Raw genomic sequence first — 18,230 nt, 5'->3', positions numbered from 1 at the left:
TTATCATTCACTATTGCAATTCCAACAACAATTACAGATTACACACAAAACAGTCTCTTCTCAAAGGCAGTTTTCAGAGGTTTTATTTGTGTTGCAGCTCTCTTCTATTACTACTATGTAGGTAAGAATAGCAAGTTTAAGTCTCTGAAGTGCTGCTTGAGCATACGAAGTTATTTGGTCAGAGCTCTGTTTAATCACCACCACGTGGGCTCACATCCATGTCAGTCCACAAGTACAGCATGAGCAATCCTACTCCTGGCCAGCAGGATGGCACATGATCTGATGCAGCACTTCTCAATCCACTGCTGTGGCTCCTCTTCCACTGCTCTAGACTCAGTCAACATGTGCTTTGGAAAGCAGCCCTCGGTTTTGCAATGCCAACCGTCACTGCCAGCACAGCCCAGACTACCAATGTGTTGGGAGCTGCAACTGTTTTGAAGCACGCCAACGTGACGTGTCAAGATTTGCCTCTGCACCACCTGTGTTTGGTACAGCCATCATTAAAGCAGCACACACAGCCAGGAAAATAAAGCCTGGGTAGTAAAAGTCACCACCTACATAATGATCTCTCAGCTTTCACACTTCAGCATTAACAGTTTGCCATGTCTGGGCTTTGACTCCTGGAGGCTGAAGATTAGTTTTATATGAGGAAAGAATGTGAAACAAAGTAAAATAAATACCAGCAAATTTTAAAAACCATAGATGTGTATGGGGATGGGAGGAATAGCTGCTTTTACACTAAAAGAAAAAATGTCAACTAATAATCTTTATTCATTTCCCACTCTTCAAATATTTGATTGTTTGGAAGTCTAACTACTACAATCTAACTACTGTCCAAGGACTACAAATACAATGTTCCTTTTGATGAGTTGTTCTTGAAGCTGTAAACATTTATGTTTTCTACAACATACAAATCCTACACTGAAGGCAAAGGATTGAAAAGAAAAAGAAAACTAGGGCAGTCTAGAGGACAGCTCATCAGAACTTTATTAATAGCATCCTGGATTATGCAGAAGATTATTGTGAGCCATAAAATCCTCAGTGCCTAAGCTCTAGTGACTTCAAAGAAGAAATCCCTCTATGTAAGTAAGTAAGTAAGTAACTGGAAGTATGCAAAAGATGTTGACATTTGACAATCTTTTCCTCTCCCATCCCCACAACGCTTTGAGAGGGTTAGACAGAACATGATGCTCTTAAAGTAGCCCTCAGAACTCACGGGGGGAGGAAGGGGGTATTAAGATGAGTAGCTATGGAGTTAATAAAACATCCAGATTCTCCCAATTCCAGTTCACTGAGTCAAATCTTGACCTCATCTCATACAGACAAAAAGTTTAATTAACCACCTGACCACATACAGATAGAGTTGATTAAGTAACAACCAATAACAATAAAACATTCAAGTTCAGAGAAGCTATGCATCATGACACCACCTCCCAGAAAATATGTTCTTTGCTCTTATTTCAGATTCAGTGACAGACAATTTTTTCCCAAGGTTTAAATATATTCATACATATGCTTACTGCAGGCATAAAGTACCTGCTCAGTGTACCCAGTAACACATAAACATTAGCAGATCTTTAACCCTCTAAAACAAACTAATTCTACTTTCTACTCAATAAAACCCTTTTTTACAATAACTCATACTCTGAGTACTATCTTCCTCATAACATGTCAACACTCAAATTAGAATGAGCTACATAAGACTGCTGGCCATTAACTAACTTTGAAGACATGTTATTTTTATTTGGCAGCACTCATAACTTCTCAGTGGAGAAGCTCCTTACTCTGAACATATTTCTGCTACACAGTTCCCCAATATATGTATACCAGAAAGCTTATGTTCTAAAAAACACATAGTCCGCTCAACAGAAATCCAAACCTCTCTCTCCTTGCAGAAGCACAGGAATAGTTGAGATTTTTTTTCCTCTCCTCATTTCTGTTCTCCAGCCAAATATTCAGAGCTATTTCCCTTTCTTCTCTCTTGCTTTCAAAACACCAAATGCTTCAGCCACTGTCTTCTTTCTCTTCCCATAACAAAACCCAGGAAGCCTAAACAACTTGTTTGCTTTCTTCTCTCAACATAGAGATGAAACCTACTCCCCTCACTCTCACAGAAAAATTGCTGGACAAAGTGAGAATAGGCATTTAACAGGCAGCTCTGAAAGGTGAATGTCTGAAACACACGCATCACCAGGATGCAAGTAGGTTACAAGCAACATAATGCAATCTTCTTAACGCTTTACAGCCAAGTACAAGTCAAGACACTTGAAAACACTACTGAGAACTTAATTAAAATGTCACATTTCCTTTATGTTTACCTGCAGTCATCGAAGGTGGACCCAGGAGACGAAAGTGCAAGTTGCTTACGCAGCTCATCCCTCTCTCGAGTTACCTGACGGAGCTGATACAATATAGTCTCCAGCTTCTCACTCATCTGTCTCGTGTCTATCACAGGTGGTGGAGAGGATGCTTTACCAGTCGTACCTGACAAAGAGATAAGTAAATGGCAATTGAGAGAACTCCTCATAGAACAATACAACTTCACTTAAGAAGTAACTCTAATTTAAAAAATCCTGTATTTTTGGTTGCAGAATCCTGTTCAAAAATGAAACAAGTAATGGAAGTTGTCATGAATGAGTTGAGAGAAAAATAATTCCAGTCAGATCCCACACTAGCAGAAAAGACCTGTGTTGCGAGTTAAGTTTGCATGAGTAAGTTACTCGCTCACTCATGAACTCACAAGTTGCCTAAAAGGCAAAGCAAGTTTGCAGTAACAATTGCTAAGACCACAGGAACTACCATAGTGACAGAAGTCATAGGCAAAAACATTATTTCCAATAAAGAACCATGTCCACACTTCTAAAAAAAAAAAGAACAAAAACAAAAAACCAGCAACAGCAAAGAAACTGCTACAACACAGGGGCTCTTTCGCTCTTCTTTTATCTAGCAACATAGACATACCACTCTGCTATGTGCTACAGCCAACATTTATTTTTAATGCAATTCTGTGCTTACACATGTCACAATTTTTCAGTCTGGTACATGAAGTTAAAGATTTGACTTGCCAACAAGTCATGAAAAATGGGCTTCATTTTTAACAACATCGGCTAACACAAGCAATCACTTCAACTGGACTACACATCTAATTTCCTCTAAGGGGCAGTCATACATTTAAAGCGTTCTATGAGGCTTTTTAATTCTCAGTTTTCCTAATATCAGAGCTGATGATGATGCCTACTGTCTTCTCAGAGAACAATACCAACAAAAAGATATCTTCCACTCAAGAGATGAGAGTCTGCTATATTGCTTCATAACATGCTGACAATTAATTCAACTTTAATTTTAGTTCTGCTCATTTAAAATTAAGTTGTAAACATAGTGTTGCTCATGTGTCTCTCAAACACACAAGAGAAAACTCAAAGATACAAGTCACAGATGTGAAAGTTAAAGGCCTAAATGTATATAGGAGATTATTTTCTACCCAAAAGAGAAATTCTAGAAATAGTTTACATAATTATGCAACTGAAACACGTAGTTGATATATGTATTAACTTGTTAGGATGTACCTTTATTATGCTTTTTTTTTTAGTTAATGAAGAAACAAAAGATAGAAGAGTAAAATAATGCTCTCTGATCACTGTCTTAAGAAAGAATTTCAAACAAAATTACTTCCCTGGTTTAAATCGTAATGAGTTGCAAGGATTGGCTTCTTATCTCTAAACCCAGTTCACGAAGGTATTGCAAAATGTAAAAGCTCCAACTTCTCAGTAGAACTACCTGTGCTTTAAAATTCCCACACCAAAATAATTGCAGTGTCAGGGCTATCATACATACAGCATCTAGAATAATAGGATCCCTGGTTTTATTCCTTTTAGCTGTTACTGTAATTACGTAATGAGAATTTATGAACAGAGACTGTTCTTTTAATCTAACTATTGCATAATAATGTATGCAAATGCTCTAATAGTAAACTGAAGAAAAAAAAAAATCGCATGAATGACCTAAACTCTGTAGAAAGACACAAACTCTCATCCCTCAGAAGAATTCTCAGTGGAGACTGCACTTGGGCTTTTCCTACCACTTTGTTTCACTCCTCCATCCAGATGGAGTCCCTTCATTCATAAGGACTAAGGATTTCACAATTCTACAACACAGTTATCCTTTCTTTTAAACAAGAAGCAGTCCACATAATTTCTATGGCAAGGTTTTACAAAAACCAGTAATAATACAAATGCAGTATCCTGGGCTCATGATATAGGGAATAAATAAGGAGAGAAACAAACAGATAAAAAAAGTCAGAATGTGTATTCACTTGGAATAGTTTGGACACATCAATGAGCAAGGAATTTCACAAACAAGCTGAAAGGTAAAGGAATTTCACAAACAAGCTGAAAGGTAAAGGAATTTCACAAACCAGCTGAAAGGTAAAGGCAGACAAACCAAATTCAGGTACTGACAGGCTGCACGGTCTTTGGTAAATTCAGTGGCAACATGCACATCATCTCACTTGAGCTGACATAACAGGGTATGTGTAACATGGAGAAAGCCCTTCTCATCCTTACAGAGAAGTTCAAAAGCTTATGTCATCCTGGGGCTGCTTGCAAGCAAAACAGATGAACAGGTTGCAAGAGCTCAAGAGGAAGGAGGAGATGGATCAGGCGGGCTGGTGTGCTTTACATGGAGAAAAGGGCATTGGATTAACAACTGGTCCATCACTAATATCAGCGTTAACTCCAGCAGCAGCCCTGTGGAAAATGTCCGCTACACAAACCTACAGCAGCATTCAACAGCTGTCCCAGGAATCTTTAAACATAGTAAAAGCAGCCCAGAGTTACAGCACTATTCCTCCACCTCTTTCCTCCCCCCACATCTTGAACAGCGTGAGTGACAATCTTCGTCAGGCAAAGAGAACATTTGTGCACACAGCCCCAAAACCGTGTCAAGCAACAAAAGTCTGCTTTAAATAAAGACAGGCTAATTAGCCTTAGGAAAGAAGCTTTCTTCACTAATGTGAAGCCATTAGTCTTAGTACCAGAAAGAGTTATTTTTCATTAATTTGGCAATTTTTACAATCCCATCAACAGATACTTTAATCTTTGCAATGGTATTGTCGACGCATAGCATCAGACACAAGATGTACAGCTGTTAAGTGCTGTAAAAACACAGATCAATATGATCCAGTTTTTCCCACTCTTGTCCTTAAAAGAGGACCCAAAAGTTCATCTTTGCTTGATTTGTTAATAACCTTACATTTTCAATAGTTGTACAGAAGTTCTCATAAAGATTAAATCAGATTTCTGAATGCTTAAAAACCAAACACATTCAGTAAACACCTTTTTCATCAGAAAAATTGCACAGTATTTGTTTCCTTTAGAGGAGCTTTTATAGCTGAATGCTAAAATCCTTTAGCTACATTTGGCATCTCGATGCAGCAGAAGGAAAGTGACCTGTGCTTCCAGCTTTGTATTCTTTTTCCGTCTGACTGCCTATTTTTTAGAGAAGTACTTCCCTTTCTGCACTTTAACCACTCAAACTGGTCTTAAGACATATGAGCCTAAAGGCTAACTCTCCATTATCCAAATTATGCCACCTTCTGGTAACTCACCTGCTTTCTCAGACAACCTGGATTTCTAAAAAAGGCATTTACTGCATGTCCTGCCAAGTGCAACTTATTCATCTGCTTTGATAAGCCCCACAACTCATTTTTGACAAGGCTGCACTTGAATTCTGAGAACTTGACTGCATGGGAGTCACTCCCTGGCCAGCCTCCAGGTAAGCAGCATTCCACCAACTCCTGAGACAGCCGAGAGCAGGGACGTGTCGCACGGTGAGACCGCACTTTGCCCACAGTGCAGGACATTCATGGAGTCCTGAGCACGCACTGACTTAATCTAAAGCACGATTTTGCAGGAATTCCAACACGGGTTATATAAAAGAAAAGCCTTAAAAACAGAAGCTGGAGTGATCATATCCTCTATACTATAGTCCAAATGCTGGACTTGACAGAAACCACAAAGATCCATTATGTAGCACATACCAAATATAATTCTTGATGATTACTCTAATTGACAATGACTGAAGAGATAATATGTCCACACAGAAACAACTGCTTAGTTAGCTTCACATTTGGGGATGGGGTAGCATATTTTTTGAAGAATAACATTCCATTTAAAGAGAAACAGGTCTGGAAAACAGGTCATGGAAACTGCACCAAAATGTACCATAATGCCAAATAATAATATAATTTTGAGGTGGGAAAATGCGTACCAATGCATAAACAGCTAATTTTAAGAAATGCCATTAACATACTTCGAGTTATAATAAACTTGGAGAAATACACTTGTATCATGGATTCAATTAATTCAAAAGGCAATCTGTCACCAGCCAGCAGAAACCCTGAATTTTACAACGATTTTTCTTAAACTCATAAATTTGTGCTCCTTGTTGCTTGAAAACAAACAGGAGACTAATTGTATAGTCAAGCCTTTTTCATTGTTTTCTTTCATAAAAAGTAAAATCAATTGGGATGTTCAGAATATTATTTCTCTATAGCTCTGTAAATGATGACAATGTTAAAAAAATACTTGCAAGATGTATTGCAAAGCATGAACAACACGGTTTCTCGCCAAGGTAGGGAAGGGGTGAAGAGGAAAGACTTATGCCTGCTGCAGGAAAATGCATTCTAAAATATTTACCTTCTTTCAATAATTTATGGAGTATAGAACAGGATTACATATCAGAAATTATCATTCAGATACATTTCTTCAGATATGTCTTTTGAAGGGGTCTTGAAACAGCAAAGAGCACAGAACAGAATTGCAAGCAGGTGAAATAAAACATTAGTAAAACCAAACAGCGGTACACTGAGGAAAGGAAATTGAAAGGTAAAATAAAGAACTGTGGAAACAGTTTCATCTGACAGACAGAAAACCTAATAGGTTATGAAAGCAGTGAGGATCATGTAACATGCAAGGACAAAAGAATGCGTAGCACTTCAGTATATTGTTTTAATGCAGAATGTAACAAGCTAAACAGAGCCAGCAGCATCTAAAACAAACTTTCAACTTCAGTAAGTTTAAGACTATAGAAAGAACTGAACAGTGATTCTAGAAAGGTCAACATGAAAGAAAATCTACAACCTAATACTTGAAAATAGCAGGAGGGAATAGGGTGGGGGAGGGCAGATACATCAATTCCAAACATCCTTGCAGAACTTCGCTGGGTTAAAATACAACTGAGAGCAAAATCTGTTACTGTAATCAAGGAAAATACAGTTGAAGCTTCTGGGTTTGAATATGTGGTAGCTCCCTGGCTCAAACCCTACCTTTGTCAGGCTTACAACTGTGTACTGAAAGCACAGGCTACACAAAAGTGTCCAATCTGAACTCCAGTGACTATGATCAACCACTGCACACCAACCAAAGGGATGAGACTCCTCCAGTGCTCTGTCCTTCACACCTTCTCCTGCAGGAGTTGTGAGCACTGGCTCACCATATCACTTTACAGCCCCAAAAGAAAACCACTGACACCAAAAGGATTTCCTAAATGTACAGTCTGATAAAGGGCCTCAGGGAGCAGTGAAAGACACCACATTCCAGTGGTGCTGTCTGGAGTGCAGGAGATGGGTCTTCTCACGCTGCATTTCCATTCAAATCAGAGCGGAACAGAATCAGACTAACCAAATCTTCAGAAATTCCTCCAGGGAGCTGACAAATGTGAAGAAGATACTACAGCAAGTGGTCAGTTATTCATTAGTAGCTCTCTCACCACAAAAACACTACTGCCCCTTCTCCAAGACTGCATCTGTATACATGATCAAAGTTAACCTTCTAATCATTACCATTCCTCTTTTTGAAACAGGGCATGATGTCCACTGAGTAATCTTGAGTACTTTTGAAGTGACATAAGTTTAGAGAACCCTTTGCATGACTCATGTCAACTCATAGCTGCCTGAAAATAGATGCCAAAGAAGACAATGATAATACAGTAAAGCTATTCAGAATGCTTATTACTTAAGATAAGATGGTTACTAACAAACACACTGAAAATTAGTTAGAGAGATTAGGGATCAATCCTAGCTAGAGCTACATGGTTCATGAACAGAGTAAAATAAGAGAATGAAGTAACTGTTCATTTCCCAAGTTAAAAGTCTTGTTTCCAGTAAACTAAACCTGTAGTTTACTACATCAGAAATAAATCTATAGACAGAATTTTAATTCAATCACTGAGATCAAATTTTACAGGAAAAGGACTTCTGAACAGAGAAACTGATGGGTAAGGAGGTGGACAGTCAAAGGCAATTATTGCAGTACAGAAGAAGATTCTGATGTGGGCTACTGGTAGTGCTCCTACTACCTTTTCTTATTCATTCATGGCCTTCTAGCTAGTGTAACATTGTCACTTGTCCCTTTATCAGTATGTGTTAACTGTCGAGGTGTCTTTAGCAAACAAACTTTGTGTTAGTAAAAAAAAAAGCAAGAAATAAAATGGAGATCCCTATAGGCTGTCATGGGGGAAATAAATAACTCTTTCAGACAAGGACAGTGTTTGTCTTTGACTGACTGAGCATCATAAGCCACACCTGCAACTGAACAGTTCCTATGAATAGAGAAAACAATTACTTTGTTATATACAGCTGTAGAAAGCATGAAGCAATAAACTGAAATCACAACAACATGAAAGGACACTTGTCAAAATGGCCAACATGAAAATGGGGAATGAAAAACCAGACACTGTTGGGAAGGAACCTGCTAAGAGGGTGGTAGTGTTTGCTTTGGAGTAAGAATTAAGGCTCTCAGATTAAGCAACCTGAACTGCAATTAGTGAAAAACTATCTGTAAATAGCCTGTCAGGCTGATAAGTTAATCAAGTGTTAAGCAAGGAATACTCTCAGCTGAAGTCAAAGCTGGACAAGCTTACTGGAGACAGATATATGATGACCTGATGGCTGCAAGAAAAAGGCATAAAATTGTAGAGCCAATGGTGGTGTTTGTTACAGACTGGTATGTCCACGGCAGGGGGGGTTAAAACTAGATGATCTTCAATGTCCCTTCCAACCCAAACCATTCTATGATTCCTTGTAAGTTCCCACAGGAAAATGCAGTGATATGAACAGAGAAGAGTAAGAAAAAATACTTATGATGAAAAAGTGACACTGTTTGCAAAGAACTGATCAGGTGGAAAGATAATAGTCTGTTAAAAGTTAAAAGATAAAGGTCATAATATGCATTGTGGAATGAAGAGGACACAAGATTGACAGCTGTAATCAAAACAATGCAAAGAGATCCGGCTGTGGAAAGAAGAAATTTATGCATGTGAAAAGATGGAAGGTCTTTTCCATTCCGAAAATCCTCTCATTAGGAACTTAGTATATTTTCAAATAATGGAAGAGTATGCAATGCCTTCCTGTTAAAAAATTATAATAAAAACTATTGTGAACAATCTTCTCAGAGCCCTAGCCTGTCTCCTGTATGCAAACTGCTGGGTTCCATTAAATAACATTTCTTAAAAACAAACAAACAAACCAACCAAACCAAAACAACACCCAAACATCTGTGCATTGAGGAAGGGAAGAAAACTCACATTTTTAAAGCACTAAAGGGAAACTCTGAAGCATCATTATGGTATTAGGAGAGGTAAAAAATGGCTCAATTCTAAAGCATAATCCTGTTGTGGCATCAAATGTCAAGTGACTAAGTGCACTATACAAACTGGCTCTCTTTTTTTTAACTGTTTTAGAAACAGGATCTTGATTCTGTGTTCTATTCTTCTCCATTATCATGACTGGTCAAGTGGGAGACTAGCCAGTGCCTGTCACATATAGCTCTGTTACTGGTTTCTATCCAATTCCTAAGTGACACTGTTGTTCCGTGCTTGGCACGACAGGCACTGAATCTCCATAAATAATTATTCTGATGTCAGAGACACAGGATTGTAGCTCCATTCAGAGAGTCTGCTGGGCATGGGGAGTGGGCAGAAGAAGGATGCTTCTATTTACACACAAAAATCTTTGTCATTAGCCAAGAGCAAAGAGAAAGGAAATACAGAGAGAGACCATGACAATAGGAATTTAATAAGGATTTAATAAGGATTTAATTCCTCTGGGGGGACAAAGGTGGGGCTGAAGGACAACGGCGGTATTACGCTATTACAGCAGTTTTATATTGGACCTCTTTCAGAAATAAACCATCAACATTTACTCTCTATACCATCAAAACTACCTATTTTACATGTCCAACAAGAACTCTATTAATATATGGGAAAGAAAAGGAAAGAAGCAAAAGAAAAAAATAAAATCTTGTCATCTAAACTAATTGTGAATATGAGGAAAATATGCATGAAAACCATGCTGTCACTCTGAGGTTTTATTTACATACAAACACAAATGAAAAAGGCAAATACAACTACAAAGGAGTTTCTTCTCCAAGGCTGCTAACCTGCTATTACACAGGTGGGAAAACTGGCTTCCACTCAACTACTTATGCTATCACATGTACATGAGGATCGAAGTTCATTCTTCTTGCATCCCTCGTGCCCTGCAAGCCTATATAGGCAGGAAAAGAGAAAAAAAGCTTGGATGGCAACCCAGTACTCAGAATAGACTAGCATTAAGCTCATCTCTGAGTCACATTATGCAAATTATATCGCTCCCTGCTCTCCTCTTGTACTGACTATGAAGTTACTGAAGACTGAGAGAACCCCAGCAGATCCATTTGTTCCCTATACGGAAGCTGTTCAATAAGTCTTCATCTATGCTGCTGCTCTCCATGCTTGTTGCACTCTGCTTTCAAGGAGACAATCAGAACTGCAAATACAGTGAAGACTTGGGCACACCATGGGTTTATACAGTAATAAAATGATGTTGTCTCATCTTTTCCTTTTGAAATCCTAACACCAGGCTTTATTTATTTGACTGAGACTCAGTACATGTTTTCTCAGAACTATCTTTTAAGAACAATCACCTTATTTAGTTCTAAGATTAGATATTTAGTTCTAAGATTAGATATTTAGATCAAGGTCTTTTTCTGAAAAATAAGGCCATTGTTATATACATCAGCTTCATAAATTAACTCAGAAACCCAGGATAACCATAAAACATGTAGCATCATCTCCATTTCACAACTTCCTGGCTTACTTGGAAGTATTTCAGAAAAAGATCATTTAATTAAGAATGCTGGCAGCAGAAACCATCTCCAACACTAGCTAGGGTAAGTAAGGCTGGGAAGAGAAGATGAAGCACGTGGACATTCTCTTCTCTAGTTACATTTACAAACTATTGAGTCCAAACATTACAAATGAAAGACTGTACTCTCTCTCATAGTTTGATGACATTAAGACTAATTCTCTGATGATTTATCCGGGCATAATCAGTGGTCCCAATACCTTTCTCATTTCTGTCATATACCTCAATCTGTTTCTGAGCTGTTTGACAAAGAGAAGCAAGGTATTAACTGAAACCAATGTTTTCAGCTCAGGTATAATAAGACAGATCCCCCATCTGTCCTGTCAGGAAAGTCTACATGATTGGGGAACTCATTCATTTTTCTACATGTGTGTGTACATATAACTATCAATATCAAACTGAACATATTCTAAAGCTTACACTGTCTGCAAACCATGAGCTATTTATCTTCTTTTGCTGATGCATTCATTTCACAGGCTAAACTTACCAGTTCCACTGCACAGAACTACCCTTGTGAAAATTATTTCAGTGAGTGGGGGACAGAGTGGGGGGAAGATGTATATGAAATTCCTCAAATGCTACAGGACCTCAGTATTTGTTGGGATTCCATTCAAAGAAGTCATATGAAGCCTTAGGGGAGCTGGCATGCAAATGCTTTTAGTTATGATGGTTTGTCATTCAATAAATTAGTCAGTATTAAAATAATCTGACTGCAGCTTTGAAGTGACTTGCAAACACGTCTATTAGGATATGTTAGTTATCAAGCAATTTTTCTGCTGATATTATATCACATAAAAAATATTGTCTCTTGCAGAACAAGATGTGAGGATGAGAAAATGGTTGGGGGAAAAAAAAAATCATACTCATTAATAACAAGTCTATAACCATACCATAAAATAAACATGCCAGCTTCAAACAAAGAATTCCCCTGGCTGTTAATTTATTAAATATTAAATTCCTAACACACATAAATAATTTGAATAAAACAAAATTATGGAGATTAGTAGATCACAACTTTTGTTTAATAGCAGGGCACTTAATTTTCAGGTTATAAATAATTTTGATTACTGCACACTCCAAAGGCATATATCAATTCTGAGGACAGCTTTTTATGTCAAGTACACAGATCCAAATTCAGTATGAACTTCGATGTCTTAAAATACAAACAAAAGGTTTTGGGAAGGAACATTAAAAAAAAAAAGATTTAAGTGTACCATTCCTTTTTAAAATCAGGAACATAGAACTAGAAAGGACCACCTGCATTTCTCCTATCTCAGCCATCACTTCATCCCATTATCCCACAAACTTACTGGATTTCACCTTAGAAGAACTTCCTTCTTTGGAAGGCTCCTTTCTGAGTCTGCTTGTCTTCAAAACTTAGGAACTTATTTCTTCCAATTTCCAGCCCCAATTTACTCAGAGCAAATTATACCTACCCTTCCTTCAGGTAATAGCATACAAGTGTGATCTTGATTAAAATCAAACTAACGTGTCACAGCTTCCCCTGTTTTCAGCAAATAGTTCAGTCAACACTAAAATCTTGTTCCTGCATGCTGGAGTTAAAAGTTCAACTCAGTGACTGCAACAGATGTCTACCCACATCCCTAAACAGTCAACTGACTGGTGCTGTCAGGGAAGCCTACAGATGCCTACAGATTGGAACCTTAAAAATGCAAGAGCCTGCATTCCCTATCCAGGGGAAATGGATTTCACAATACAATGTATTTGTACACGTAAAGAAAGATGAGGAAAACTGACAGCTAATAGAGCTCTTCCAAGATCATCTTGTGGGCAAAACACCTCTAATACCCTTTCTTTTACCTCCAATTTTTTTCTGAGTATTTTGTCTTTCCCAATGATTTTCAAGGCAGAGAAAATGAAGCAAATAACTGCATGCAGGAAAACAAAAATATTAAAGATTGTAGCCACTTTCAAAAGTTTAAGAGTCCATGGCCTTGGCTAACATTATTTATAATTTCTATGATGCTTTTGACTCTGACCACAATTTTCACATCTACAAAAATACATACATACACATATACACATGCCTATATATATATTTATATGCACAGACTTGTATAAATGCAACATTTCCATTTTTACATCATCTCACTAAGTAACTCAAAGCATAGTTACATCATTTAATGTATCTCAATGTTAGAGATTTTACTGGCAACAACTGCAGCCCATCATGAAAAGGCTCAGCTTGCCCTGTACAAAACAAGAATATTTTTTCCAGATGAAGATATTTATATCTTATAGTTCAACTTATTTGATTTTATGACCAGAATACCAGAGAAACCTTAAAAATTTGTTCTCCCAAAGACACACTCAACAAGTTGCTAAATACTTTACTCACCAATGCTGCTCAGAGAACTGCTGCTTTCAGAGTCAGAAGGCATTATGGACAGCACACTGTAAGTAGACCCTAAAATCAGAAAAATAAAGACAGTATTACTTTCTTTCCCCCTTTCCCTCTCCTCAAGCCAAGCTAATGATCCATTTCCTTGATATTGCAGATGTCAAGCACACTAAATTAGAGAGAACGCACACCACTGAAGCATAAAAATCTAATAGCCAAAGTATAATTTGTAAGTTAACATTACACTGTGCACTGAGTAGAAAATCATTTTGGATGAAATGGTAAAAATTAGTTCAGTATTGATACATTGGTTATTTCAGATACACTGAAAATACAGTATCATGTCTATAATAGGAAGACTATGTGTGACAATAGTCAGAATCTATTTCGGTTTCTTATGTTCCTACATGTACCAACTCCTAATTCATTGTGTAATTGATTTGTATTCTTATCCTCAAACATCATTCAGACTTGAAAATTTCACTTCATTTGTAAGTAAAATTTGCTTACATCCATTTGCAACTTGAGGTATCTAATTTTAAAAGCAAGGACCTACAAAGCAGCAAGTTTTTTCATGTATTAATAGATCAACAGACAGAGAAGCCTTTCATTTTAGCTATTTTAGAAGTATGCTAGATTTTACTTACCAGAAGAACTAGAAAAACAGGTCCTACTTCAAAACATTAACTAAACAGCTCCACCATCCCTCACAGACAGGATAAACACACCATAGTAAAGACAGGGAATGACTGTGTGGAAAAGCCATTAGAAATCTGGTCCATTTTCAGCACTAGCCAGAACGTGAAACCTGTCCTCACAACAGCCAAGCTCAGATAGTTTCAATCCTTTCAGGAGCTGGCTTTCCTATATCCCCTCTTTATTATATTCCAGTAGTTCTTCCTTCCTTTCTTCCAGTTTCTTTAGGAAATAAAAGCTAAGAAGATTATCTGTATGGATCTACCTTTGAAATAGACTGAAGAAAGGACAGGCTAGAAAATAAGAAAGAAATCCTAGTTTTTGCTCGTCTCCTCTGCTTTTCACTAGAGAAAGACATGACATCTGTAAATACCATGATGTTAGATGAGGGAAAGGCAAGATGGGATAAAATAATTCTACTAACAACATATATGACAAGCTTGTCACTGTCACGGTGGCTGGCTTCAGAAAAAAATCTGCTGGGCATTTTTGCTTCCATCTCCAATATTTGCAAATAATAATTTAGGCTGTATTCTTATTTCATTAAAGCTTATTAAAAGCAAAATAACTTCTGCATTAATTTTACTTGCAGTATTTCTTGCAGCCTGAACTTAGATTAGAATCATAAGGAAAGCTAAAAAAACCAGATCAATATATTAAACAAAGTAGGACATCTTTATGACAGACAATATGTACTGAGATGGTATCAAAACTGCGTGGGACTCAAGCAAAACAAAGTCTTGTGCCAACAAGTGACACTTGATTATACTTGGCAACTTAAGGCAAAATTGCCCAGTTCCTCTAAAAGATTACATAGTAGTTCCACATCTAAATGAAGTTTCACTGATTGTTAGCTGTTTTCACTTTTAAGAGTGGAGAAAGAAAAGACTCAAAATTTCATCATCTTAACTGATTTTTCTTCTATTTATCTTCAAGACACGCTGATCCTCTCTGTATTCTTTTCCTGCACACTACAAGCCTGAGCCAGGACTTAAAACGAGTTAAAATCTGCTCCCTGGAACAGAAAGGTTTTGTGAAGCTGACTTCATCAATGGAGAAATATGACTCTCTATAATAATGTTTTTAAAACGTTAGCTGAGATTTGTAAATGCAAGATCCGGTATGCATGGCATGTTATCAAGAAAACCTACAACTGTGAAGAGGGGAGGAATCATCTGACCCATTCATAATTCCTCACTTCCAACAACAACAACAACAAATCTAGGAGCATTTGTCTGGTTTTGGTTTGTTTTTAAACTACACAGGATATGAGTCCATTATCTGTGACATGTGCAACCTCTCTCATCAGAAGCAGTACTAGTAAGCATTAGAAACAATAACCAGAGGACTCTACATAGTTTCACAATATTAAAATTTGTCTTTAGGTACTGTACTGATATACATCCATGATAGTCAATCTGATATTCAATCCAGGCTAAAGTGGCATCGTACTTGGTGTATTCTGCTTGATCAAACCAGCAATACATCATTGGTACCTGCAAATGCTCCAAGACAGTGTTCCCCCACTCTATAGGATGCCTCCTCACATAAATGAATACACTCAACATCATCCCAACAGCAATTCAGACACATGTAAAAAGGCAAAGAAAAAGGCCCAAGCTAGTTTCTACCATGAAAGGCACCAGAACACCCTGTTTATTCATGAGCTACACAACCACGGTATTTAAAAAAATTTGTTGCAAAACCACATGCCTCCAAACAATTTTTCACTTTATTTCATATTTTTAACACTTTGACTGTCCATCTTGTCAAATTGTACAAAAAATAAGTTCAGAACACTAAACCTAACAAGAAGCCATGAATACTTTTTAAAGTAAATGTTGAAAGTACTTCACACCTAGGAGTGCACATGCCTTTCACCATACTTTTCCAAATATTTGACTTTAATATTTTTCTGCTAGTATTCACCTTGCATATTGAAGTCCCACAGTACTAAAACTTGCTACATTTGATCTCAATGCACTGATTTAAAACAACTGCTGACATGTTCCTAAAGTTCAAAATTACAACTTGAAATGACAGGATTCCAAGAAACATAGTAGAATCTACTCATACTTAAATTAAAAAAAAAACAAACACCAAAAAACAACAACAACAACAACAACAACAACAACAAAAAAAAAACAACAAACAACCCACCCAACAATCAAAACCAAAAAACCCCAAAACCCAAACAAAGAAACAAACAAAAAACCAACAAAAAACCTCAAACAACAACAACCAACCAACCAACCAACCCAAAAAGCAAACCTGTCTTTCACAGACACACATTCATACAGAGAGGGAAAATAGCATAAGCATCCTGTCTTTGTCATCCAGACATAAGCTTTGGATCAATTCCTGGCTGTATTAAACAGCTTTGGCAGGGCAGAGGGATTTAGAAACTGCTTCAGTAGATACTTGAGAACCTTAAGAATCTCACCTCCTTTTATTTTCAACAATTAGGGCAAGTCACATTTCTTTGAGTTATTACTGTCTTTATTAATCAGATAACAGGAAGGCCACTTAAAAAAATCACAAATTCAGGAAAGGAACTAGTTGCTTAATGTGGAAGCTAACTCCAGGGACAACAGAGAACTGTGTTCCAGTTTGCCTTCATCTTTCACACAACAGCCCCATAGAAACAGTGACACCTTCTTTCCTTGTTAAGAGAGACAATGACGCCGGAGGAGGAATAAAAAAGGAGAAAGAGAGAAGAGTTACATGTCCTAAGAAGACACCAACTGTCTAAACCAGCAACATCCTCATCAGCAGTGCCAAATCCAGACTGATGGAATTAAATTATTTGCATAAAATTAAAGTGGAACATTTCTGTCTTTCTAACTTCTGAATTGTAAAACACCATGTAACACTGGCCATCACTTGTACTTCAAGGAGAGACTAAAAAAATCCAAGTCAGATAAGCTCAAAGTAAAGCTTCCAAAACAAGCTTGAACTTGATCCCTTCAGTAAGAAAGCAGTACAAAGGATCAAGTATGCTATCTTCTGGGATATTATTGAATGACTTGTGAGAAAAAACACATTCTGTTCAAATTTCATTATATGGAAATAAACTGACTGTCAGAATTGCCGTGGCTGCACAGAAACTTCTCATCCTCCTCCATACAAATACACATATGCATGCTCTGCTCATGGCTTTAAACTGTAGTGTATCCAAGGGGACTGTACTGGCAAGACACACAAAATTCATTGCACATATGCTTTCAGTCCACTAATTCTTTTCTTCCCCCCTTATCTATAATCCAACTCAAAGAAAGATATTTCATCTTCCAAACTTCACTATATTAACTAAACAACTGTGTAGGAATAATTCCTCAGATACACACCTTCAACACAGGCCAAAGAGACAACTATACTGAACCTGCTGCAGTGTGTGAAGAACTAGGGGTTTATTCAAAGAACATTAGTTGTTTCATCCCACAGGATGGAGGTTGCTCTGATCTCAGCTACACGGCTCTTGGCAGGTCATCCATCTCTCAAGATTGCATTTAGATCTGCAGTATGGCCAAATCTTGAATTAAGCATGTTTTCTAAGTAGGACTGAGCCTGGAAGGAGTGCTTTGCCTGCACAAATCTCTTCTGCTACACCTCTGTGTTCAAGGATGATGTAAACAACCCTCCATGCTCCCTGGCTGCAAATTTCTATTGTTAATTAAACTGTGCTCTTCCTCCCACCTCCCTTCCCAGTGAAATGACTGCCAGCTGATTCAGCTTCTTGTCAGCAAATGATTTTTCTGATGGAAATCCAATGCACCAGATGAGAGGGCAGCATGACAAACATTGTTTTATCCACATCTCCATGCACCAAACCAAGTTGACTTTGGCAGGAGTCCTATTTGCTGGTGGGGGGGAAGCAACAAAGTTTGATTAAAACCGGAAATGACCCAGATTGCAACGTTCCCATTGCCTTTACAACAAATAAATCTTCCCAAGGAGCTTAGAACCACACGGGTCTCCTATGCTCTGTCT

The 18,230-nt window shown here is 37.6% G+C and overlaps 1 protein-coding gene across 4 annotated transcripts in view; it reads right to left on the bottom strand.

Annotated features, from left to right (window-relative positions):
- DLG5 (discs large MAGUK scaffold protein 5) overlaps positions 1-18,230 on the bottom strand; it is a 106,701-nt gene that overhangs the window by 53,195 nt on the left and 35,276 nt on the right. For all 4 annotated transcript variants that reach the window (XM_017807116.1, XM_017807118.1, XM_017807117.1 and 1 more), the window contains exons 2-3: positions 13,542-13,610; positions 2,319-2,484 (exon numbers count right to left, since the gene is read on the bottom strand). In XM_017807116.1, the coding sequence (XP_017662605.1) occupies positions 2,319-2,484; positions 13,542-13,610 (235 nt within the window). The remainder of the gene's footprint in view (positions 1-2,318; positions 2,485-13,541; positions 13,611-18,230) is intronic.

Source organism: Lepidothrix coronata, unplaced genomic scaffold (assembly GCF_001604755.1).
Source record: "Lepidothrix coronata isolate B3197 unplaced genomic scaffold, Lepidothrix_coronata-1.0 Scaffold17, whole genome shotgun sequence".
Classification (NCBI taxonomy): domain Eukaryota; kingdom Metazoa; phylum Chordata; class Aves; order Passeriformes; family Pipridae; genus Lepidothrix; species Lepidothrix coronata.
Note: the sequence above shows the minus strand (reverse complement) of the source record. Positions and strands in the feature narration are given on the sequence as shown.